The following is a 26795-nucleotide window of genomic DNA, read 5'->3' as shown; positions in this document are numbered from 1 at the left end:
AATATGTACAGTTGACTCTTCGAATCAGAGGATTTAGATACATGGTTGGATTAATCCACAGAGGCAAAAACTATAGATACAGAAGGTCAAATTTAAAAATTTTACTTCTAATTATTCATTGCTCATATATAAAAATACAGTTGGGACCAGCACAGGGCTCCCAAGGGCTAGAGGAGCCACAACTTCTCCCAAGGGCTGGAGGGACAGTTGCTTTTTGTATATTGATCTTGTGTCCTATAACTTTTCTAAACTTGAATATGAATTCTGGTAGTTGTTTTGTAGATTTTTTGAAGTTTTTCTATGTAGACAATCATGACATCTGCACATAGAGGCAGTTTCATTTTTTCCTTTCTAATCTGTATACCTTTTGTTTCTTTCTCTTCTCTTATTGCATGGCCTGGGATCTCCAGTATGATGCTGAATAGGAGTAATGAGAAGGACAGCCTTGCTTTGTTCCCTGTCTTAGGGGAAGACATTTAGTCTTTCACCATTAAGTATGATGTTTAGCTGTAGGTTTTTGTATATGCCATTGATAAGATTAAGGGACTTTTCTTCCATTCCTAATTTGGTAAGAATTTAAAAAATCATTAATATATGTCATATTTTGTCAAATGATTTTTTGGTAACCATTGAAGTAATCATACGGTTTTTCTGTTTTAGTTTGTTGACAGGGAGAATTACAATGATGGATTTTGAACTTGAATCAGCCTTCATTACTGGGATAAACCCCACTTGATCATGTTGTATTATCATGATACATTAGCCTGTCTGAAAGTAGCTCCTATTTGTTTTATCACCCAGTGCCTTCCTCTCTCTGTGGATTTCTCCTGGAGAATCAGAGAACATGAATTATTTATTCAAGGGCTCAGAGTACCCTGGGGACATGGGCCTCCCATGCCCATGCTTTCTTGGCTGCTCTCTCCAAGAATGCTCTCTCCCACGCCTGCCATCCTCAACAGACATCTGCCTAATATAGAGACCCCAGTGTACCCCAGGCCTGCCCAGAGGTCTCTCTCATCATCCTCCCTCCCCTCCCTAACCCAGGCACTCCCCTCTACCCCTTGGTATGAATCAATTTCTGCTTCATATTGCAAGTTCTGCTTCAGTTTTTATCATTTATATCCTTGTCCTAGATAGTTTGGGCTTCTATAAGAGAATATCATAGACAGAAATTTATTTCTCACAGTCTGGAGAGTAGAAGTCCAAGATTAGGATACCATCATGGTTGTGTTCTGGTGAGGATCCTCTTTCGGGTTACAAATGGCCATCTCCTCATATCCTCACCAGGTGAAAAGCAGAGAGTCACGGCCTAATTACTCTCAAAGACCCCACCTTCTAATACCCTCACATTGAGGCTAGGATTTTAACATATTAACATATTTTGGGGGACACAAACATACCATCTCTAACACTCTTCAACTGGATTGTAAGTTTCTGAAGAACAGGGGTCTTCCTTCTTGTGAGAAATAGGTCAGATTCCTCATGCCGTGTCTTTACATACAATGACAGTGATGGGATTCTGGGGTGGATGGGGCTGGGGCAGAAGGCTGTGGGAGTCGTGAGTCAGCAACAGTAGCCAACAGAGGTGGTAGAGCTAGTAATCTGAGCTTGCCCCTTCCTAGAAGGCACATGGGGAGCTCAGAGCATTCTTCAGCCAGGAAAGAGTAAGACTTTGAAATGGGAAAGAGACAGTTTCTTCATGGGCAGACACACTGTAGGACGTCTTTAGGGAAAGATGGTACTACATACAGCAAGAAGCCCATGTGACCTCAGGCCTAGACTGGCTGAGGACTCCGGATGAAGGTTGGGACCATCTTGAAGCTGTGCTGAGGAAAGCCTTTAGGCAGAACAGACTGGAGTCAAGGACAGTACTTCTAGGTTCCAGAGACAAAGAGGCCCCTACAGAATAGACTAGGAGTCATCTGCCAGGCCACTGCCAGGCAGCTAAAGTCCCAAGAGAAAGGCTCTCTGGGATATACAAAAAAAAAATGTATACATATTTTAAGAAAGGAGAAAACTGTATTAAATTTTTATACTCAATAAGATGAATACAAGTCACACTTGAATTCTGCAATTACAAGAGGTGCTTAAAGTGGTTACCATCAGCATCCAGACATTTCTGATTACAGCAAACATCTCTTAAAATGTGTATACACTTTTTTTTTTTGGCAGTCCCAGTAAATGGACAAGTGCCTTCCTCTCTTCAGAACTTGGGACCAGCACAGGGCTCCCAAGGGTTGAAGGAGCCACAGCGGAAGGTGTGGGGGCTGACTTGAGCTCGCCTTCTGGAGCTGGGGCTAAGAATTAAGTTTTTGGAGGGAAAAACTGAGGTGTGGCTCAAAACCTGGAAGCCAGAGCATCTGGGCATGGCTCTGTCTCCCAGAGATTAGATTTCTAAAGTGCAGAAAGGCAAGGGCACGACCAGAATCAGAACACTCAGACACCCCAGGAATGTTACCTGCCAATAGAAATTTACCTAAACATCATTCACTAGGATCTAAAATGTGCCATAAAACTTGCTTGTGTGGGTTGCATTGTATTGTGTTTCGTTTTCCCTTAGACTTTCAGTAAATATTCCTTTCAAAAGAATTCCAGTCTTGACTTTGCTGACCTGGAGGGTCAGTGGTATTTTTCCACATACACATCCCAGTCGGTGAGGAGCAAGGGAGCTGTGAGATGCTCCTCAGCTGGAGGAGTGGGTTGTCGGAGCTGGTGGGAGAAAATCTGGAAGCCTAGGGAGGGAAGGAGTGGAGATCCACTGTGGACACTGGTCTTGGCCAGCCAGGCGCCTTGTCCTTTCATTTCCTAGAGCACTTAACATAGTACTGGGGACCTGATGGGTCCTGTGAGGCCTTGGTTCATTGCAGGTGATCTCTAGGGAAGGCAGCCCCTTGTCCTATGTTGGACTATATCGTGCCGTCAAAAGTGAAACCCCACCAAGGGTGGTGAGGGTTGCACCTTCCATGCAGCCCCTGCTGTCCCCAGTACACCCAACTTTGTTATAGCACCATCAGTACACTTAACCTTGTAATGTTGGATGTTATGAGTATGATTATTAGGTGATTGGGTGTCCCTAGGGGGCCATACCCCGTCACAGGACAGCCAAGCTTTGGGTTTGGCAGATATCAGACAGTCTGACTGATTATGCCTGGCTGCTCCCAGAGGTCAGCTGCTGGTGTCCTCCGAATTTGTTTATTAGCACTAGTTGTGTGTTTGCTAAGACGGGGCTGGGGGCCCCACACTTTGGGACCGAGAGGATCGAGGTCTGAGCTTGGTGTGGTCCTCTCTCCTTCTGCAGCTTGTCTCCAATGTCCTCATTTTCTCTTGCACCAACATCGTGGGCGTCTGCACCCACTACCCGGCCGAGGTCTCCCAGAGACAGGCCTTCCAGGAGACCCGGGAGTGCATCCAGGCGCGGCTCCACTCACAGCGGGAGAACCAGCAGCAGGTGAGTGAGGCCCTCCTGCCCTTGCTTAGCGGGAGGGAGTAAAGAGACTCCAGACCTGCCTCGGTGTGGCTCTGCCCCTCCCCCATGGGCGGTGCTCATTTCAGCTGCTCACTCTGCTCCCCCGGAGGAGGCACAGGGATTGTTTTCCCTTGAGGGAGTCCAGCATTCCTGGCTCTGTGGGAATCCTCTTGGAGGGACTCCGGAGAGAGAGTTCTACCCTGTCCTCACCCATAACCTCTTCATGGAGTCCCTGTGGTCTGTAAGCAAGCCCAGCAACAAGAGGCTCCTCCCTCCCTGCACGCCCCTCCAGCATTCTCAACTGGCACTAAAGTGCTCCCCAGGGGAGGGATGAGGGAGAAGGGGGAGGAGACAGGGGCTGCAGTTCCCGTGGCACCCCACACTTGACTGTTCCTCTCTGCTGAGTTCTGGGGTTTGGTTGGTGCAGAGATGGAAGACAGTCCTGTTTCTCCCTAGACATTCCTGGGTGGGGGAAGGTAGGCCAGTCCCAGGGCCACAGACTTGGGTGGGGGGTTCCCTCAGTGAACCTTGGAGCAGAGAGGGACCTGCCCCACGTGCACCTCTCTTGGGTAAGGGTGTGGTGGGAGGGGGAGTTTCAGCCGTTCCCACCATGGGAGGCAGAGTCCTGTTTGGGTTACAGGTCTGGATCACTATGGTCTCCTCTCCTGTGTGTGAACTGTAGGGGTCTGGTGACTCTGAGACATAGCTTCCAGACAGGAGTCCCGGAGGGGACCGTGGCAACCCCAGGGGAGAGAGTGGGTAGGTCAGCGGGGCAATGGGGTACCCACTGACTCTTATGCAGCAAGGTTACTCCAAACCAGAGAGGCCTACTCCCCCTTTATGTTAGTGTTTCCCTAGCAAACATTGGTGGAGCCCCTCACATGCCTAGTGCTATGTCAGATCCACTGGTTGATGTGAACATGGAAGGTCACTGCCTTTGAGTGTGGGGACAAGGAGAAAACGACCCAGACAGCAGTAGTCACTTGTATCTCCTGGCCAGCGTGGAGCGCGTGCTATGGCCACCCTGAGTGCAGAGCGGATTACTACCATGGGGGGGCGTCCCTGACTCCATCTGGATGCATCCTGGGTGAGTTACAGTAACACGGCCAGGGACACTGGACAGCCGAGCCAGGGGGTGAAGCTCATCAGTGCCTCTCCAGGCCCACGGTCCTGTTTCCCTCCCTCACTGCCTCTGTGCCCTTCAAGTATTGTCATGTTCCCACCAATGCAGACCAGTCTGAGGCCTGGCTTTCCTCATTTACTCTTTGGCCCTGTCTGGGCTCCTGGTCCAGCCTCTTGAAGGAAGTGCATGCTTGGCGGTGTTCCTGGGGTCTTCCCACTGTCTTTTGTCAACAAACCTGCCTCACCTCTGGCACACTGCACTGTGCTCACACTCTAAGCCCAGCCTTCCTCAAAAGCCCCTTGTCTCCTCCCCATTCCAGGCCCCAGTGTCTCTCACCTGAGATCTCAGCTCCTTTCCTGTCCCCTCTCACTTCTGGGCCTCATCCCTTCTCTAGGAGAGTGACCATTTTACAGCTCATCACGGTTTACTTCCTCTGGCCCTGGCCAAGCTGGACATTTCACCAGATCCACAGGGCCATGTTTAGGGGCCAACCCTCTGTGGAAGGGAAGCTTGCTTCCTGGGGACAAGCACTTCTCCTCAGCAGCTAGAGCCAACAAGCCTCGCAGAAAGAACGGCTTGTTATCCCAGGGAAAGCTTCTAGGTGCTATCTGATGAAAGATTTCATTGCTCCCCTGGCTGCCTCCTGCCCACCCCTCCTGGCCCTCAGCCCCAGAGTTAGTTATACACGTGGGAAGGCCTCTCATGAATCTAAACAATTTGTAGCACACTTCCTCCCCATTGTCATATTTTCACAGAATTGTCCTTTAATTCAAGTTTCTCTCACCAGTAACTACTTCCTGAGAGTTCAGTAAATATGAGATGGCCTTCAATGGCCGAGTTTACTGCTGCATGGGGAGGCCAGGCAGACCTGTGGAGATACCACCCTTCAGTAACTGACTAGTTTCCTCCGCATACAGCTCTGGGCTGTGATGCTGGAGGAGTAGCAGCTCCGGCCTCCAAGGCGGTCTCTCCTCACACACAGTGAATGGGCCACTGACCTGTAGCATATCAGGGGCTATATACAAGAGGCCTAGTTGGGGAGGGTCGCTGGCGGTCAGAGCCAGCCTTCCTCCTGGGAATGGGGAGACCCTGCGGGAAGGTCAGGAGCAGCAGTGGGGATAGTGACACCAGCTGGGTAGCTTGTGTGCAAAGGCCAGACAGATTCCAGGAAGTTTGGGAACCTTATGTAGTCTGCTCTGTCCAGGGTGGAGTGTGGATTTCAGTTTAGGGGTGCTGAGACAGCAGGTAAAAGGGAGGAAAAGAGTGAGACCATGGAAACCTCGAGGGCAGGCTATGGGTGTGGGCTGATCCTGGAAGTTTCAGGAGGCATAGGAAGGATGTGGTCTGGTATGTGTTTTCAAAAAGGCACTCGCTTGCTTGCAGTGGGGAGGATGGACCAGGAGTGGCAAGCTTGGAGACAGAGAAAGATCCAGAGGCCACCCGGTCATCCAGGCTGGACCTGAAGGTGACCTGGGCTTGTGAGAGGCCGAGGTTGAGGTGCTGGAGAGGCTGCTTCAGCAAGGAGCAGAGCAGCAGGCTGGGGTGGTAGGAAGTGGGCTGGGCACAGGTGAGGCACAGCAAGGGGACAGGTGGACCGGAGCACTGGGCTACAGTGGGAAATAAGAAAGAGTGGGTTCAGCGGGTCCATATTTCATGTGGCTGGTAGAACCAGGGAACCCGTGAAGGTGTTGAGCAGGGGAGGGGCATGGCACAGGTGGTGTTCTGGAGAGACTGGGGCAGCACAGGCAGCAAGGAGGGCAGAAGGAAGGCTGCCTGGCTAGTGCAGCGTACCAGAATCCTAGAGCTGGGTGAGAACCGCATGTGGACAGTGGAGGAGGACCCAGAACAGAAAGGACGCAGGTGAGAGCCGTTTCCAAATTGGCAGGACTTGAACAGTGCTGTACAGGGCCTGAGGCTGAGGGAGAAGAATGCGTCTCAGAGAGAAAGATCTGAAAGGCAAAAGCCCCTCACCTGAGCAGGGACTCGACCTTGTGCAGCAGAGCAAGGGTGTTGCGGGCAAAGGCAGGGAACTTGAAAAGAAGAGCAGGCGGGGAATGACAGTGAGGGAAAATGAGTGTGGTTTGGGCCTGATGCCGAGGTGGCGGCGGCAAGACATCCAGGTGCCCAGCTGGAGACTGATGAGCCCTAGACAGGAGGTAGGGACATGGGAGGTGGCTGTTTGGCAGTGGAAGTCTTGGTCATGGACTTGCTTCCAGAGGGCAGGCATGAAGAGGATGAGGACAGAGGTGGGACACACCATATTTGGGGCCAGAAGGAGCGAGAGGAGCCAGAGATGACACAGAAGCAGGAAAAGAGTCTCAGGGCTGCATGGGTGACCCCAGCATCTGATGTGGAATAAGGGACAAGAGAATGTCTAGGGCTGGAGGCAGCTAGAACGAAACGCAAGAGATGAGAGAATTATGTTGGCAGGAAGCCTGGCATGGGAGGCAGCCAGGCACCTTGGAGCTGGGGGGGAGAACTGGGAAAGGGATGACATCTGGACCCTGTAACGAGCTAATATGGCCCTTTTCCCTACTTCTCTCCCACCTCCCCTGCAACTGGTCTTGTTTCTCTTGGTTTCTCGGAGTCGACTTGCTTCCCTCTCTACTGGGCCACTGTCCTCCAGGGGAACTAGAGAGTCCTCCCCACCCTATCCTTCTGGTCTCCACAAAGCCCTCTCTGACTTTCCTCTCCCAGCCTTGGTCAGGTATCCCTGCAAGTGCTCCCTTAGTACCCCAGACCCCCATGGGACTGGGAGCCTTGTGAGGGAGGATCCTTGCCTGAATCCCTCTTGGTTATAACTCCTGACCCTCAGCGTGGTGCCCAGAACGTGGTAGGTGCTCGATAAATATTTGATGATGATTGAGTGACTCTCATTTAATGCTTTCAGCAACCCCTTCCCTGTTTTATAGATGGGGAACCTGAGACTCAGAGAAGTTCAGTAATTTTTCCAAGGTCACACAGAGCCTCAGGTGACAGCCAGGATTCTAACCCCAGGTACTTAGTACTTGTAGGCTCACCAGGAGTTCCTTGTGCCATGTGGCAAGCTATGCCGAAGAACCAAGAAGTGTCCCAGGCAGATGGGACCTGATAGCCCCAGGGGCGTGACTGCTCACATACACACACAAGTGTTAGCCTTATGAGTCTCAAGAAAGCTGGAAGGTTTTCCAAGGCCCTGCAGGCAAGGCACAGATGTGGAGCAGAGGGCCCTTGCCAGCCAGGAGGAAGGAGCAGTGACGAAAGCATCTACTTCCCTCCGCAGGAGCGGCTCCTGCTGTCTGTCCTTCCCCGTCATGTTGCCATGGAGATGAAAGCAGACATCAACGCCAAGCAGGAGGATATGATGTTCCATAAGATTTACATCCAGAAACATGACAACGTGAGGTAGGGGTGAGGCTGGGGGGTGAGGGCCGCATGGAAGAACTGGACCCCAAGGGAGACATCCCACTTCCTTCCTTTCAAGTGGGCACAGCCCAACAGAGTGGCCTGGTGGCTTTGGAAAGTGTGTTGCCTGGAACACTCCAGCCCCGCACCCCGAGGCCTGTGGAGTGAGTTGTCACTGTGTCCTAGGTAACTTTCCTAAGAGGTGGGAGGGGGTAGTGAGACTGCAGGGAGAGGAGAGAGAAAGGAGGAAACCGTACCACCAACTTCTGAGGGGAACATCTAACTTAACAAGGGAGACAGAAAGCATAGACTGGGGACCCAGATGTTACCACCGTCATCACATCTGCACCATCATCTGGCAATGTCCACATCTATGTGCCAGACACTGTGCCCAGCATTGCCCACCTTGTTACCAGTCCTCCTGACAGCCCTGTAAGCTGGTGGCTAATTTTACCAGCACCCCAATTTATAGACCGAACTCCTATTCTGTTTACTTTGTGTTACTGTATTTGAGATTTTCCGTCATACAAAGTTTAAAGAAAAAAAAAAAAGCACCACGAGGAAACAATTGGACAAACCCAGAATGTGGGACAGTCTACATTCTGAACTTTTAAAAAAGTTAATCATGGAGGAAGAAAAAAGTGTGGGGATTGCTCTAGATGAAAAGAGAGTCGCCGGGCTCGGTGGCTCAGCCTGTAATCCCGTGCCTTTGGGAGGCCGAGGTGTGTGGATTGCCTGAGCCCGCGGGTTCGAGACCCGCCTGGGCAGCGAGATCTCATCTCTGCAATAAATCAAAAAATCAGCCGGGCGTGGTAGCGCATACCTGTAATTCCGGCTACTCGGAAGGCTGAGGCGGAAGGATCGCCGGAGCCCAGCAGGTCGAGGCTGCGGTGGCCAGGAGCGGTCATTACACTCCAGTCTGGGCGACCAAGTGAGACTCCAACTCAAAAAAAAAAAAAAAAAAGGAAAGAAAGAAAAGAGAGTCAAGGGTCCCAGCCGGGAACAGTATACCCAGGTGGGCTGCTCCAGAGCCCACGGTCCTTCCACTGTGTGTTCGCTGCCTCCCTAGACAGAAGCTGCTGACAGCAGGGATGTGCAAACAGATGTAGATTAATAGAGTGCAAAATCTGCTTATGGTTCCATGGGGACACGAAGCGATACAGTGGCCTTCATCCAGCATGACTTCCTGGAGAGCCCTGTAATCCTCCCATATGCCCAGAAAAGGAGCTGCTGGGTTTGTCTTCGAGAGAGTTCTTTCTACCCAGGCAAGTTTTCTTAGAACTCATGAGTCCTCTGTAGTTGGTGTAAAGAGAACCCTTTGGAAACTTGGGCTGAATTTTCAGTAAAGGGGTTAAATGGATTCATGCAAATTATTACACTCAAACACACACACGCACACACGTGCACGCATACTGTAGGTGAGGCTGATGGCAGGTTTTTTCATGCAGAGCAGGCAGAACTGCCCAGTCCCCAAGTGTTCCCTGGGATCCAAGATTTTCAATTCTGCTTTTTTCCTCCGTCTATCTCCCAAGACTGAGACGTTAAGCCCTTGGGAGAAAAAAATGTATCTGCACAACACATTTATCCTCAGTTTTCGGAATCTCTCAACCCCCATCCATGCTCCTCTGCCAGCTAGGGACTGTTGTATTCAGCAGCGGCTGCCTCAGTCTCTCAGGAAGGAAGCTCCCCTGACTGAATCTCCATGTCCAGGGGTGTCTGAGGGTGCTGCGGGCTCTGGGCTTAGGCCCTTTTAGATGTGTGGATGTGCTAATTTCCTTGCTCCTTGTTCTCACGCCCGCCTCTGTCCTCCCACAGCAGAGTAATCACTGGCAGTAACAGTTCACACTTACGCAGCACTTGCTTGAACTAATCCACTGCCCTAAGTGCTTTTGTGTACTCGCTTAATCCTCACACCAAATATGAGAAGTCTGTACTGTGATTATCTCCATTTTACAGGTAAGGAAACTGAGGCACAGAAATTAAGAAACTTGTCCAAAATACTTGTTAAGTGGGGAAATTGCTCCCAGAAAGCTTTCTAATATCAGGTTTTACCTAGCTTGAATACTGAAGAGATGTTTTTGTATACCTGGGAAGGAGACTTAGGGAGCCCTTGGGCCAACAGGGGACCCGAGGAGAGGAAGGAGAGAGGTTTGGCTTCCAGTATGTGTGTGTGTGTGTGTGTGTGTGTGTGTGTGTGTGTGTGTGTGTGTGTGTGTGTGTGTGTGTGTGTCTATGTGACTGAGGAGCCACTGGGGAATTTTCCTGTCTTATGGTAGCTCTTTAAATTTGGAGGTCTTCACCTTAGGACATGTAAAGAAACAGCTTTCCCTAGTAGAACAAATTCCAGAGACTTGAGTTGCAGGTGGGAAGGGGTGGCCCACCAAATGTTCCCAACACATAGGAGCTGAGCCCTTGAGCTCCCCACTTCTGGCATTTTCTCTCTTGGTCCTATTATAACCACCTCGCTGGCCCAAGCATTGTCCCTGGTACAGCATGGACAAAAGGCGCTTTCCTTGATTATTCTTAGCTCAGCAGCACCTTCCACGTTTCACTCATACAGAACATGAAGGAAATCCAGAAAATTCTCTGCTCAGAAACAGCCTGGCACTTCAAGCATAGAGGTTCTCAGCCTGGCTTGGCTGATGCAGCTGGCTCACCTGGCCACCCCTGCACTTCTTCCCAGTTCCTTGTCCTCTCTTCCCTTCTCCCCTCCCACACATCAGGCATCATCTGACTCCCCATCTGTCCCACAGTTGCTGGTTCTTGGACCCCCAGCCCTGCAGCAAGGGGTCTGGGTCAGAGGGTCTGATTTGGGCCTCTTCCATGGTAATTACCTTTGAGTGACGCCTCTCTCCCCACTCCCGTGGAAGCAGTGACTTTGGTCAATAAAAGAATAGTGCTCTAATCACAGAGTGGCCAGCTCATCAGCCCCCAGTCATAGTGGGGGCATCTGTCTCGAATGTGCCAGGATCAATGACAGCAATCAGGAAAGAAAGAGATGAAAGGAGAGAAAAACCAAGACACTGTAATTTTCATGGGGACGGAGGTAATTCTGACTCTAACACTGCCAGAGAGAGAGGTGGCTGGTACACATCAGAGGCCAGCACAGGCAATCATATGCAAATATCCTGCTGTGGCTTCTTTCCAGGGTCCATTAGCAGCACTGGTTGCTCTTACTTTGGTCTCTGTTTTGGGTTGAACATTTGTCTTGGGTTGGGGTTGAGTAGGAGGTGGAGGGTGATATCACAGTTTGAAAACACACCTTGAAGCTGGACTTGTGGAGAGCCAGGGGGCACAGTGGTTAGGCCTGGGGTCTGGGTTAAGCATCCCTGCATGTTGCCGCTCTGCTGTATCCTAGCTCTGTGACCAGGACAAGTTATAGGCAATGAGCTACTCTGAACCTCAGTTTCCTCAACTGCATAACAGGATAGGAAGAGTACCTACTTAACAGGCTGGCAAAGAGTAGATGGAATGATATGGGGAAAGTGCTTAGCACAATATTGGGCACATAGCAAGTGTTCAGTAATTGTAAGCTGCTATTATTGCTGTTACTGTTATTATTATTATTTTTTTTGAGTTGGAGTTTCACTCTGTCACCCAGACTGGAGTGCAGCGGCCACTCCCGGCCACCGCAGCCTCGCCTGCTGGGCTCCAGCGATCCTACCGCCTCAGCCTTCCAAGTAGCCGGAATTACAGGCATGCGCTACCACGCCCGGCTGATTTTTTGATTTATTGTAGAGATGAGGTCTCGCTGCCCAGGCGGGTCTTGAACCCACAGGCTCTGGCAATCTACTCACCTCAGCCTCCCAAAGGCGCGGGATTACAGGCTGAGCCACCGAGCCTGGCTTACTGTTATTTTTATAATTATGATCACACTCCTATCAACAAGGAAGGGCCTGGGGATTCTCTAGCTGAGAATGGAAGGGTGATGAGTCATATTCATCAATTCTCTGCAGAGATATAATATTTAGAGAGGGTGACGACATGCTGTTCTCTGGCCCCACCAAGAACAAGGCCACAAGAAAAATAAATCAACTCCACAGTGAAAAAGAGTCTGGATCTAAGGAAGGATGGAGAGAAGAGTTAGATTGGGGTGGGAGGGGTGACAGGCAGGGGCCACCACTCTCTATGACCTCATTCCCCCTGCCCTGGCCCTGAGAGAAATAGTTGTATAGCCTACACTTCCTGGGGTATCAGTCAGGGACTGGCCCAGGAACCTCTAGGATGCTTTGGTGCTGAGCCACTGCTGACCACAGAGGGAGGCAGGCCAGAGGCCACAAGCTCCCAAGAGACGCCCCCACCCCAAGATAGGATACCTCTCCTGTCTGATGTATGGTGACAAATGGGAATGTTCTAGCCCTTCTGGCTGGACAGGTCAGCTGGGACTTCCCACTGCCAGGATGTCGGGCTCGTGACTTGCAAGCCCTCCTGCTTATCCTCCTCCATGCCAGATACTCCAGGGTCAGCGAGACTTTGCTGTCCCCACTTCTGGGAGGGACAAGGTCCTCCAGGACATGCCAGCAGAGGCTGCTCTGGAGGAAGAAGGGCTCCTGGAGCTCTGCCTAGGGAGGAGAGAGGTCAGTCAACCTCCACAGGGTTGGAGGAAGCAGTTGGCTGGAGCAGGTACCACATGGGTCATAGTAGACAGGCCAGAGGCCAGAGGACAGATCTCAATGCCACCAGGTCACCCTTACTAAGTGGTCAGCTGTTGTGGAATGGAGCAAGATGAGTATCTGTGTCGAGCAGACTGGTCCACACCCAACTCTGCCACTTAGTGGCTTTGGGAACTTGGGCAAGACACCTAATCTGTGCCTCAGTTTCCTCATTTGTAACATGGGGTCATCGTGTTCATTCACTCATTCGTTCAACTAATGCTATACCTCTGCCTCAAGGGTGGGGACCACCAGCCATACTCCAGGACACTCAGCTAGAGGCAGGGAGTACAATGTGGATTAAGGGTGAGAGTCAAGGTCTCTGACATCATGAAGCTCACCTTCTGTTAGAGAAGACACTAAAGAATAAATAATTAGTCAATTATGAGTCTATCATATAATTGCCTATATACTAGGCACTCTGTGAGGAACAAGAGTAGTAACCAGGAGACAAGGACTTTGCAGGGTATAAATGTTAGACAGCTTACTGCTCAGTTACTCTGTTACAATTGTGACAAAAGGTGCCAAGGAGCAGAGTCTGTAATGGGGGGGCAGGGGGTGGGAGGCAGCCTGACTCAGGGCTTCTTGCAGGGCTAGTGTATGAAAAGCTCCCAGCCCTGAACCTGCCTGGGAGGCTGTAGATTGAGTGTCCTTGAGGTGGGGCAGACTATACCAGGGGAGAGTCAAGATCAAGTAATTCAGTACCCCGAAGGTTTGGGGGGAGGGACAGAAAATACCTCAGCCAGGCCTGAAAGGGCACTGAAGGATCCTCCACTTCCTCAAGGGTCCCTTCTGAATGAAGATGACCCCGTACCCAATTGGCCTTGAGCTGGAGCCCTTGAGCTTTAAAAGTCATAGGTAGTGGGATGGGCAAGATTCATTCTAGAGTCTTCTTTGTGTAAAAGGGGAGAAGGCCACCTCCTCTAGGGGCTGTCTGCCTAAGAAGCATATTCCCTACAGGGCTCCCGTGTGTGTGTGTGTGTGTGTGTGTGTGTGTGTGTGTGTGTGTGTGTGTGTGTGTGTGTTGCGCACACACATGCCCCCACCTCCAGGGTTCAGGATGAAGGGTATTGATTCACCAACTTTAATCAGACCTTCTTTCCCAGATACCCAGGGGCCCTGTGGGACCACAGCAGGGGTCCTGGCAGACAGCTTGCTGAACTCAGTGTGGAAATGAGGGTAACCAGCTCCCTCCTCACACATTGGGAGTGTGGCAGGGTCTGGAGAGGATACCCTGCCCGGATTCCTTCCTCCTCAGATCCCTTCTCTCCCCAACCTTTCCCCAGCCTCCCCCTTTTAAGGTTATTATCTCCTCTCCTGTCTTCTTCAAGGACTTGGCTGCATTCCCCAGGTTTCTCTGGCGTCTGGCTCAGCAGCAGCATGGTTCTGAATTATAATGACCACGCAACAATGTCCAAGATGCTCAGATACCCGTGGGCAGATCGTGTACCCTTTAGGCCAAGGGTGGAAAATGTTTACCTTGGCTCATGTCCTCAACCAGCAGACCACATGAGGGAGGGGCCACGAACATCCTACATTTCTACCTCAAACCTGATAAGAAGAAAAGTATTCCGAACTCTACTCCCAGGCCAGTTATAGATATGCATGGTCTTTATGTTATTACTTTATTCCACAAACATTTGCTGAGCTGCTACTATGTGCCTGCCAGCTATATAACAAAGACACAGTCCTAACTCCTTAGGGAATATCCAGCCCTCACCATGAGATAAGGGCTGAGCCAAGCCTGACAACCCAGCTGCTCCAGCTGGGGAGCCACTGGGGTTGAGTCTTTAAAAAAAAAAGATTATTTTAGTTGTGATAAAATTATTTAGCATAAGCCATGCTTGGTGGCTCAGCCTGTAATCCCACGCTTTGGGAGGCTGAGGTGAGTGAATTGCCTGAGCCCACAGGTTCAAGACCTGCCTGGGCAACTTGGCGAGACCTCATCTCTACAATAAATCAAAAAAATTAGCTGGGCGTGGTAGCGCGCACCGGTAGTTCCAGTTACTTGGAAGCTGAGGCGGAAGGATTGCCGGAGCCCAGCAGGTCAAGGCTGCAGTGGCCAGGAGCATGCCACTGCACTCCATTCTGGGCAACAGAGTGAGACTCCAACTCAAAAAAAAAAAAAAAAAAAAAATATATATATATATATATATATATATATATATATATATATATATAAAATACAACTCACCTCTGAGCCATTTTTATGTGTACATTTCTGTATCATTAAATACATTCACTTTGTTGTGCAGCCATCACCACCATCTGTCTCTAGAACTTTTTAATCTTCCCAAACTGAAGCTGCGTACCTATTAAACAAAAATTCCCCATTCCTGCCTCCCCCAGGCCCTTGGGAACCACAATTCCACTTTCTGTCTCTATGGATTTGATTACCCTAGGTACCTCATATAAGTAGTATCCTACAGTATTTGTCCTTTTGGGACTGGTTTATTTCACTTAACATAATGTCTTCAAGGTTCCTCATGTGTCAGAATCTCCTTCCTTTTTTAAGACTGAATAATATTCCATTGTATGTACATACCACATTTTGTTTATCCATGTGTCTGTTGGACACTTGGGTTGCTTCTACCTTTTGTCTATTGTGAATATTGCTGCTATGAGCATAGGTGTATGAATATCTGTTCATAGCTCTGCTTTCTGTTCTTTGGGTTATATTCCCAGAATGGAATGCTGGATCATATGGTGACTCTGCTTTTAGCTTTTTGAGTGGCTGCCATACTGTTTTCCAGAGGGGCTACACTGTTTGACCTTCCTCCCAGCAGTGCACACCCTTGCCTCCAGCTTCTCCATACTCTCACCTGGGGTCCTGGCAAAAGACCTGAATTTGTCCTGGGACACAGAATGGGGATGGGTGGGAAATGGAGCCAGCAACTAGCTAGGACTTATGATTTTAGCTCTCTGGACTTAAAATGGGGACCCTGGGGAGTAGGAAGGGAGAGAAGACAGAGCAGAGAGGTTGCCGGCCAGTTGGACATGTTCACTGATATCTTTCAAACAACTGGAATCAGTTGTGATTTCTTATTCTGATTCTTATAATAATCCAGACATAAGAAGGATTATTCTGGGCTGGTGTGAATCAAGGAAGACACCATGAAGATGAAAGGGTTAGAATCAGGTCCCAAAAGAAGAATGTGATTTGTTCTTGAAAATAAAAATAAACATTTTAATTATAGAAAGGATTATGTTCTTTGTAGAACATTGGAAAATAAGAGCAGCACAGAGAAGAAAATAAAAACTCTCATAGTCTCACCACTCAGAGGTCACTGACTATTGCTAGGTCTTGGTACAGTTCCTCCCTCCTTTTGTGTGCTCTGCTTTGGGATTCCTCTCCCTAGATCTCTCAGACTCTTTAAACAGAATGTCTGCAGGTGCTTGTGGGGGGTGAGGGGGTGTCCCACTGTATGGATGGTGGAATAGGATTCAGGTGGGCAGGAACAAGGAGGGGGCATTGTTGAGTGGGTGGGAAGGGTCTGCAGGAGGCCTCCAGGATTGCAAAGTAGATTCTAGGACATACCTTGACCCTGGGCCCAGTCCTGTCAGTCAAGCCAGTCACTGGTCCCCTCCTCTCGGTTTCCAGTTGCTGAAGGAAGATGTCCCATCCTTGCGAAAGTGCAGAGGACACAGCTGTGCCAGGGGGAATTCTCCCTGTTGATGGGATTTGTGCAGATACCAGTGTTCAGCAGGCTGTCACGGGCCTTTCCCCCATCCTTTCCCAGCCTTTGTGCTCAGATGGCTCTGGCTGCTGCCAGTTCCTACGCCCCTCTCTTGAAACTTCTTTCTGCCACTCCTTGGTGCCTATCCCACAGCCCTCTGGTGTGTATTCTGCCCAGGATTAACAAGACCATCCCTGGTTGTGCTGACTTCCCTTGTGGATGATAGTGACTCCTTGCCCCTGCTTTACCTTACTGAGGTTGTGCACCCAAGGGACTCTCCAGGTTGGGTGATTGGGAACAAGGAAAGTGGGCACACTGCAGGGGGCAGCCTTCTAGGTCAAAAAGAGAGGGAATTGGGTGGGTGGGAGGGGCCTGTGAGAGACCCTGAGGCTAGTAAAGTGGATTCCAGAACATACCTTGACCCCAGACGCTCTGGACCTGGTCTTGATGGTTAAGCCACCCGGGGCACTTCCTGCCCTGTGAGGCCCTGTTCCCCAGCACCTTCAGCTCTCGACCTCCTGGGAGGAGCTAGGCTGAGACTTCCCGTCCCCACCCAGGACCCTGGCACAGTCCTGGATGTGGCTGCCAGAGATCAGAGGAGCCCATCGTCAGCACCTCAGACTCACCCAGACGACCAGAAGAAGTCAGCTCCTGGCTGTCCAGAGATGCCACAGGATATGGCTCTCTGCACAGGAGCAGGGCCAGGCACTGACAACTTCATAATGCCCTGAGCCTGTTGACAGAGAGAGGGAATAGCCAAGAGGAAATGTGCTTCAAGTGTATGCAGGGAAGGCTGGGTTGGAGCTGTTGAAGAACCATTGGGATGCCTCCCGCCCCTGCCCCTGGAATAGAACGCAGACGATCGTGAGTGACGGATGGCAGGCTAAAATTAGGGAGGCGCACGCAGCCAGCACAGCCCTGCCCCAGCTCCTGGGTGCCCGCCTTAGGGCTGGAGCCTATTACCAAGAGGAACTCTCGAGTGGGAGCTAATCGATGAATTAGCGCCTTCCTGCACGTCTGGGCCAGCATGGAGTTAGGAAGTGGCCTTCAGAATTACCCAGGAGCAGATCAGGAAATCTTGGCCGGCAGAACAGACAGTCTGCTGTTGGGTAAACCTCGTAAAACAGAGGAGCCTCCAGAAGTGATAGTCACTCAGCAGAATCCTCCCGGAAAGCGGCCGAGAAATGTGACTTTGCCTCTGACAGGAAGTGGGGGAATGTGAAGGTGGCAGTTTCCATAAATTGTGGGGGAGGCCACGGGTGCTTCAGAGTGGGGGCTTCAGAGACCTTGTCTGAGCTTCTGCTCACTCCGACTTAGAAGCCTTGCTTTGAGTGACCTCCTCCTGGCTTTGGGCTGGCGACCTCAGCATCAGGTGAAAGCCTCAGGCGGAGCCAGGAAGGGTAGATTCCCAGGAGATTGGAGGGAGGCTTGGGTTTTCTAAGGCACCCAGAGGCTCCTCACACACCAGTGTTGCTTCCCATGTCTCCTGGCATAGAGCCAGGAAGCCACCCACGTCCCGGGTAACCATTCAACTACTAGTTCCGTTCGTGAGCATTGCTTGAGAGTCCGTGGGGCGGAAGGAAGAGCTCACGATTTGAAGTTACTACTCCTGCCTCTCACTTGGCTTTTAAACCATAAAAATTCTCTTCCTTTCAACCAATAAGTATCAGGCACTATCATGTGTTGGATTGTATCCCCCTAGAAGATATGATTTTTCACTGCAGCCTGACTTCCTGAGCTCAGGTGATCCTTCCACCTCAGTCTCCCAACTAGCTGGGCTTTTTCTTTTCTTTCTTTTTTTTTTTTTTTAATTTTTCATAGAGATGAGGTCTCACTATGTTGCCCAGGCTGGCCCTGAACTCCTGGGCTCAAGTGATCCTCCTTTCTTGGCCTCCCAATGTGCTGGGATTACAGGTGTGAGCCACTGTGCCCAGTCCCTCTAGAAGACACATGGAACCCCTGGTACCTGTGAATGTGACTGTATTTGGAACAGGGTCTTTGTAGATGAATTAAGTGAAGACAAGGAGGTTCTGGAGTAGGGTGGGCTATTCATCTGATGTGAGTGGTGTCCTAATAAGAGAACAGCAAGTGACAACACAGACACGCAGGGAGAACGCCAGGGGAGGACAGAGGCAGAGACTGGAGTGGTGCAGATGTGAGCCAAGGCATGTCAAGTCTTACAGGCTGCCACCAGAAGCTAGAAGGAGGCAAGCAAGGGTTCTACTCAGAGTCTCAGGGAGGATGGCTCTGCCGACATCTTGCTTTCAGACATCCTGCCTCCAGAACTGTGAGGCAGCCATTCAGTTGCAGATTATACAGGCCTGGGGACATAGTCACGAATATAGATAAAACTTTTCCTCAGTCTACGTTATAATGAGGGGAGAAAGAAGGAGCATAACAATAAATAATAACAATGAGACATAGCATATTAAGTGGTGAAATGTGCAATGAAGAAAACTGGCAGGGAAAGGAGAGAGACATATGGGAGGAGTTGTAGATTTTTTAAAGTTGGGGTCTCACTCTGTCGCCACCATCATTATGGTTCACTGAAGCCTCGACCTCCTGGGACAAGCAATTCTTCTGCCTCAGCCTCCTGAGTAGCTGGGACTATAGGTGCACACCACCACGCCCAGCTAATTTTTTGATTTTTGGTAGAGATGAGGTCTCACTCTGTTGTTCAGACTCGTCTTGAGCTCTTGGGTTCAAGCAGTACTCCCACCTCAGTCTCCCAAAGTGCTGGGATTATAGGTATGAGCCTAGCTTGTTGTAAATTCAAATAGGGAGGTAGGGGCCTCCTTGAGAAAGTGACATTTAAACTGGTACAGTCTTACTGAACCCTGGCTGCATATTCAAGTCACCAGGAAAGCTTAAAGTAAAACAAAACAGAACAAAAACAATCAACAGCTGGGCTCTACCTTAGACTAATTAAGGCAGAGTCTGGGGCTGGAGCTCTGGGATTTCTCCATGTGAAATCTCCTGGGCAGTTCTAACAGACGCCCCACCCAGGGACCACTGATCTAGTGTGATGGGAGCTGCAGTGGAGGAAGGTGCTCGCTAAGGTTCAGCAAGGTCACCTGTAGAGGAGATGACCACAGGCCTGACCATCTCAGTGCACGAGCGGGCAGAGGCCTGGCCCACCAGGGTGGCTGGGTGAGCCCCGGCAGGCACTGGAGGTCTGAGCTCAGTGGGACCCCTGGGTCCCTGGGCATCTGCCTCATGTGTCTGCGATGGCCCATCATCCTCTTACTCACCTCTTTTACTCTTCATGGTGCTGTGGGTTACCTTGCCCAGTAGCAGTCCTGCCTCTTCCAGGTTGGGAGCTTTCTTTTTCCTACCCTGGGGATCTCACCAAACCCCAAAGCCAAGCTTTTGCTGTGTAGCCTCAGAGCTGCAGTGGACCAGCCGCTGGTCGTGTTGTCTGCCAGCTTTGCTTTGGAAATCTGACATTAACTAAGGGGACTCTGGCTGAGCATGTTTGTTGACTCTTGTGCAACTGATCTGGACCCTTCCCTTGGTTTTGATTTCCTGAGAGAGAAAGAAGAATTCCAGAACAATTGTTGGAATGGGTGCTTTTATAGAGACTGGGAAAGACCTTCTTCTCCCTGGGTTGAGTGGAACAGCTGCCTGAGAGACAGGGAGGTGGAAAGTGGGCCAGGATTGGGGGTCTGCACGCGTCCTCACCCTAGTCTGCAGGCGCCTTGTGGCCTCCCTCTTGGGGGGGGGCAGTGGACTCGTCAGCCACGCCAGACACCAGGCACCAAACCTCGTGGAGAACCTACACTCCCTTTCATCTTCTGACTCCTGCCCATGGCTGCCATGGGATGAGTCCCATGGCATACAGGGCAGTGTCTCTCTTCTGCTCCTCTTCCTCCTTGCCTTTTCTTCTCTTCCCTTCCTCACTTGTTTCGTTTCTTGTCCCTGTTCCTGCTTCTTGCACTCCTTATGACGTTCCTCCTACATTTGCCTTGGCTGATCCGGGCTGGGCTCGGAGTAGTTGAAGGAGCCAGGATGCGGGGAAACAGCACTGGGCTGGGGCTGGGGACTGTTCTCCTGTGCTTTCCAAAGAGGGGGGGCAGCCTGACTTAAGCCCTGGGACATGCTTCCTGGTGGCCCAGTCTATTTTCAGGTTCCCTTGTGGTTTTCCTTGTGTAAGCTTCTGAGCAGCTGCTGAGAGTGTCCCCTCTCAGTGGGGTCCCACACCCACCCAGGGCCACAGCAGCCCAGCATAAACCCACCTACAGCACTCACACAGGGGCCTCCCACCTCTCTCTGCTCCCATCTCCCTCTTCCAAAGTGTTGAAATATGCCTTTATCCACTTAAGATGTCTGCGGGGCCCATGGGTGGCATAAGATGTATAGGTTCACCTTCTGGAGTGTGGAGCCAGGTTGCCTGTGTGACCTTGGCAGGTGACTCAGCTGTTCTGTGCCTCGGATTTCCCACCTGTAAAAGGAGGAGTCTAACCTCATGGGGTGGTTGTAAGATGTGAATGAGTTAATGCACAAATGAGCTTAAAACAGTGTCTGTTCTAAAATGTAGGCTGTATGATGATTCTGGCATGGTGAGGCCAACGAATGAGGAGAGGATTGCCATTGAGAAGTTTGTTACAGTTCTCAAGAGGAGGGGACACACCACACAGGGAGCACCAGGGTCAGTCAGAAGGCAGATGGAGCAAGAAACAAACGTGGACAAGCGCTTTTATTGTGGTTTTCACTGAAAGAGGGCAGGGCCAGGAGGTTGCTGATTGGCTAGTTTGAATAGTTTCACTGAGCTCCAGGGTGTAGATGTTATGCCAGGTTCCCCGGTGCTGTCCCTGGGATGGTTAAGGCTGGGGATGATTGGTTAGCCCTGGTATCTGGATTGGTTGGTTTGCATGTGAAAGGCACACTCTGAGGCAAGTTGTTTATTGTTTCTTGGAATAGGCTAGCCCCTGGAGGCATAGTTTCTCCATGCTCAGTCTGCCTGCAGATGTTAAAGCATTAGAATGAGGACAGCTGGGCATGGTGGGCTGTGGTAGGAGGATCACCTGAGGTCTGGAGTTTGGGGTTGCACAGTGAGCTGTGATCAAGCCACTGCACTCCAGAGAGTGAGAGACTATCTTTCAAAAAAAAAAAAAGTCAGACACAGTGACTCACATCTGTAATCCCAGCACTTTGGGAGGCAGAGGCAAAAGAATTGTTTGAGCCCAGGGGTTTGAGACCAGCCTGGACAACTTGGCGAGACCTCATCTCTACAATAGATTTTTTAAAAAATAAGCTGGACATGCTGGCACATGCCTGTAGTTCCAGCTACTTGGAAGGCTGAGGCAGAAGGATAGCTTGAGCCCAGAAGGTTGAGGCTATGGTAGCTGTGATGATGCCACTACACTCCAGCCTGGGTGACAAAGTGAGACTCTGACTCAAAAATAAACATAATTTAAAAAGTAATTAATTTTTAAAAATTAGCCAGGTGTGGTGGTATGTACTTGTAGCAAGATAAAAAGGAAGAGAAAAAAAATCTTAATCAAAGAGTACAATGTTTTAGTTAGTCACATATTTGAGGTGATGGATATGCTAATTAGCTTGGTTCAATCATTCATATGCATACAATCATATGATCATGTGTACAATCATACAATCACTCATACATATGTATACATGTATTCTAACCTCACTTTGGACCTCATATTAAATTATCATTTGTCAATATTCAATAAAAAATACATGCTTAATATGCCACACATTTTTGGAATAAAATGACAAAAGATATTTAGTTCTACATTCTTAATTTTAAAACTGAGACCATTAGTTCTGGAGCCTCAGGGGTCCCTTGTCATGGTGGACAGAGCGCAGTCCTTGAAGGAGAGTCCCGCTATGCTATTGTCTCTGGCTACTTTGAGACTCAGCCCTCTCATCTATGAAATGGACACATCAACCCCTTGGTTTCAGGGCTGTTTGCAGGACTCAGTGAGATGGCATGTCGGAAGCTCCCAGCTGAGCACCTGGCTACTAAGAGCATCTCAGTACATGAGAGCTATTACATTTTTGTGTCCCTGAAGTCCAAGATCAGATGGTCAGCATGGTCAGGTTCTGGTGAGGGCCTCTCCTGGATCACAGAGAGCAGGGATCTCTCTTCATGTAAGGGCACTAATCCCATTCATGAGGGCTCCACTCTCATGACCTGATCACATTTAAAGGCCTGTCTTCTAATACCATCGCTTTGGGTATTAAGATTTAATGTATGAATTTGAGGGGCACAGATGTTCAGTCTACAGCAGGGTCTTCCTCCTCTGCCTGTCCCCCTAGCATCCTGTTTGCTGACATCGAGGGCTTCACCAGCCTGGCATCCCAGTGCACCGCCCAGGAACTGGTCATGACCCTCAACGAGCTCTTCGCCCGCTTCGACAAGCTGGCTGCGGTGAGTTGCCCTGAGCCCGGGCTGGGGGTGACTTGACTGGGGCTGCTGAGGTCTAGGACCTGCTGAACCCCAGGGATGGTCATGTGCCCGGATGTGCCCTACTGGGCAGAGCCCGCTGGTGGGAGCCAGTAACAGGCAGAGGGGCCACTCAGGCTGTGGTTGGGTCCTCACATCCCATGTGGGCCCTGGCGACACACTCAGTTGGAGATGCTTTTAGCAGTATCACCGGCCAGGTGGGAGAGTGCAGGGAGCCCTCTATGGCCCCATCTGTGGAAGTGGGTGGTGAGGTGTACAGGCTATGCTGCCAAGCCCCTAGCAGAATTTCTGTTTGGGATTAATTAGGTGCCATCGGGCCACTTTCCTGTTGAGGTTGGCAAGAGTGATAAGAGAATGAGTCTGAATCCCCAACTGTCCTGCAGGCAGCTACAGGAAATTTCCAGAAAGAGGACTTGTCAAGTGTGGACAAGTATGAAAGCCACATGATGGCAGGGAGTGGTGAATGACACCTTCATTTATTAGGCCCCATGTACCCTTCTATTATACTTTTCCAGCTTTTGTGGCTTTAGGGGATGCTCTGGGCCTTTGTAAAGTCATTATGTGTAAGTGGCCACGTCATGCAGTTTCTACCAACATGTGGACATGTTCCCTTCTGCCCACACAGGATGCCAGGCCAGGTTGTTGATGAGAGGCTGATGCCATCGGGGCAGGTGCTGGGGCCTTAGGTGGTGGGTTTCACTCTTGCTGATGGGTTTTAGCACTGAACTTGAAGGGTACGTGCTTGGCTCTGGGCACTGGATGGGGTTCACATGACTCCAGGCCACACAGGAACTTGAGTCCTAGCATCCCAGCTACTTCTTGGAGCCAGACAAAACAGCTCTTCGTTGATGATTAGTGACAGTCCTTCTCAATCCCAGTCAATCCACGGCACCCGCCACTCAGCAACAGCGGTGGGCAGTTGCTTCAGCTATGTTTGTTTCTTGGCACTCATGTGCTTGCTGGGTCAGGCAAGCTTTGGGTTTAGGCTCATTTCTGCCAGCTTTAGTCTTTTTGCAAAAGAAGAATCAGAAAACAATAGACTCTCAGGCCAAAAGTCAGAGTGACTCCTGGGGCGTGGAGAGGGACCAGAGACACTCTCCCCTTAAGCCGACAATGCTGGCCTTCCTTAAGCTGACAAAGCTGCCTTGCCTGCTGAGCCTCAGTGGGCCAGCTAATTTCTTGGGCCTCAGCAGTGGCTCATTAAAAGTGGCTCAGTGGCTCAGCCTGTAATCCCAGAGCTTTGGGAGGCCGAGGTGAGTGGACTGCCTGAGCCCACAGTTTCGAGACCCACTTGGGCAACTTGGCGAGACCTCATCTCTACAATAAATCAAAAATTAGCTGGGCGTGGTTGCACATGCTTGTAGTTCCAGCTACTTGGAAGGCAGAGGCGGAAGGATCACCGGAGCCCGGCAGGTCAAGGCTGCAGTGGCCAGGAGCAGCCACTGCACTCCAGTCTGGGTGACAGAGGGAGACAGCAACTCCAAAAAAAAAAAAAAGTGAATTCCTGAGCCTGGGGAGGCTGGCGTGCCTCTCAGAGCTGTCCAGCCTGTCCCTCCGTCCCCACCATCCAGCCTGCCCTCCCCCACTTCTCCTGATAAGCTTGTCCTGGGACAGGCCAAGTTCCGACATGGGGCTGTTCTCACTGCCCTAAAAGGCAAGTTATTCCAGGCACGGGGTGAATCTGTTTGCTTCCCATTTCTTTCCCTCCCACTTCTCTTTCCTACTATTTTTAATTTGTAAAATTAATTTGCTTTCCAGGAGAATCACTGTTTGCGTATTAAGATCCTGGGGGATTGTTATTATTGCGTCTCGGGGCTGCCTGAAGCCAGGGCTGACCATGCCCACTGCTGCGTGGAGATGGGCATGGACATGATTGAGGCCATCTCGTAAGTGCCCACTCCCAGAACTGTCCACCTCCAGGGTGCATCCCACAGCCCAAGTCACTGACTGACCCCTGGCCGCCTGGTTGGACTTGTGGGGACAGGGAAACAGGAGTCAAAACTGTCTTCCAAGGACCACCCAGCCAAGTTGGAGCCTTGACTTGCACCTCTGGACTTTGTGTCTTCTCCAAGGGCTCCTTTTCCCCACAGCAGCCTGGGAAGCTTTCCCCAGAGGAAGCGCGTAGGAAGGGAGGGCTTCACAAACTCCAGGAGAGGAGGAGAGGCTGCAGCCACGGCCGAGCCCTGGGCCATGTGAGGGCCCCGCTTCGGTGCTTCATGTCTCCTATAAACACCCAGCTAGGGGTAGAGCCCGCTGGTTCCACTTCTCCCCAGGTGGGAAAGAGTGGGCTCATGGGGGTTACACAATTCCCCGGTAACATTACGATGCAGGTGGATTCAGATGCAGTTGTTTTTGCTTTGAGAGGATCTATCCTTCACGTGAGCAATAGCAAAAAGGCTCTTTGGCCAATTTTTAGTCATCACTGGCATGGAAGGAGCCCTGGTCATTGAAAAACATGGACAGTCCAAGCTTGCGTGTCAGCCAAGGTATCAAGTTGGAGATTTTATCCAGGCTCAGTAACTTTGGACATTAGAAATAACCTGGGCAAGGTCAGAGGTCAGGGAGGCAGCCAGATCCGTTGGTTTGGCTCATTTCTGCCCTGTAGCATTTGCCAAGCATCCCTTGCATGCCTAGGCTAGATAGTCAGTCTCTCCCCAGAAGCACAGAGCCTTGAGGGAGAGAGGCCGGGACTCCCAGGGCTCAGATATGAGGACTGTCAGGCAGACACTGCAAGGTGAGAAAGGTCAACTACTATGGAAGGCCCAGGAGGGGTCGGTTGAGCCCACTGAGGGGATAGAGAGAGTTTTCATGAAGGAAATAACCCTGGAGTTAAGCCAGAAAGACAGAATGAGATAACATCAACCCAAGCAAGTGTCCAAAGGCTCTGTGAATGGAAGGCCAGCTCTGGTAAAGGTATTTACTAAGCTGATTCAAGACAAGAGAAATGATGGCTGACGTTAATCTTCCCTGTGCTGGGTGTCAGCCTCTTGTGATGGGGTGGGGGCAGGGAGTCTGAGTGGTCGTCCTGCCTGGTGGGCCAAGTCAGGCTTCGGGTCCCACAGCCGGCTGAGGAGGTCCATGCATATCCCCTCCCCCAGCACCTGCACCCTCTCCTGCAGTCCCTGGGTTCCTGTGGGCCCCACGTACCTGGAGATGTGTAGCTCCCTTGCCACTCACCTCCTAGCACTTCCCCACATAAGGGGAAGTGCACAGAGAGGGCCCACCCCGTCTTCTGGGGATCCCTGGGTACAGATAGGTGGTGCACGTGGTGGGGACTGAGCTGTCCTCTAAGGCATGGAGCACCCAAGACCCCCACACCTGCCCAGGCACCCCTTCTCTCCTGAGCAGGGTATATCTCTGCCCTTGAAGCCCAGTTAACCACTTTTCTCCATCATGCTGCTAACATCGAGGATGCAACAGTGTCGATAAATCCAATCAACAGATAATCCAAAGGCCATTTGTCTTACCCACAAGAGCATTATACGAATAGTGTTTGGAATGGCTGTAACTTCTCTGTTTGGTTCAAGTCGGCACTAAAGTGCTTTGCATTTTTCTGATCTCTTTATTGACCGAGGGTAGCGCTGGCCAAAGGTGCCCTCCTGGAGGGGAAGCCGCGGGACGCGGGGTTTTAGTGTGGCACCGCGCCACCTTGTGGCCAAGCCTGGAAGAGCCCCTCTTGGCTGGCTGCACCTGGCCATGGTGCCAGCACCTGCAGTCTGGGTCCAGTCCCCTTCAGGTTGCACATTCTCAAGCTGTGTTGGGGCTGGACTGTAGAGACATGCTTCTTTGACCCCTGCACCTTCGCCTACCCTGCACCTGCAGCCTCATCCTGTGTGTGCTTGGCCCCCAACCCTCTTCCAGCCTTACCCCTGCTCCATCCCCAGGTTGGTCCGGGAGGTGACAGGGGTGAACGTGAACATGCGCGTGGGAATTCACAGTGGGCGAGTACACTGCGGTGTCCTTGGTCTCAGGAAGTGGCAGTTCGACGTCTGGTCTAACGATGTCACGCTGGCCAACCACATGGAGGCTGGCGGCAAGGCAGGGTGAGTGAGGACTGTGGTGG

General features: G+C 50.9%; 1 protein-coding gene across 1 annotated transcript in view; it reads left to right on the top strand.

The window, feature by feature from the left end:
• Positions 1-26795, top strand: part of ADCY5 (adenylate cyclase 5) — a 171062-nt gene that overhangs the window by 96372 nt on the left and 47895 nt on the right. The window contains exons 2-6 of the mRNA XM_008052805.2: positions 3299-3448; positions 7852-7973; positions 22585-22696; positions 24491-24618; positions 26617-26775. Coding sequence (XP_008050996.1) covers positions 3299-3448; positions 7852-7973; positions 22585-22696; positions 24491-24618; positions 26617-26775 — 671 coding nt within the window. The remainder of the gene's footprint in view (positions 1-3298; positions 3449-7851; positions 7974-22584; positions 22697-24490; positions 24619-26616; positions 26776-26795) is intronic.

The sequence above is a fragment of the Carlito syrichta genome, unplaced genomic scaffold, assembly GCF_000164805.1.
Source record: "Carlito syrichta isolate Samal-C Ts95f unplaced genomic scaffold, Tarsius_syrichta-2.0.1 Scaffold287526, whole genome shotgun sequence".
Classification (NCBI taxonomy): domain Eukaryota; kingdom Metazoa; phylum Chordata; class Mammalia; order Primates; family Tarsiidae; genus Carlito; species Carlito syrichta.
This window is presented reverse-complemented; position numbering and strand designations above follow the sequence as displayed.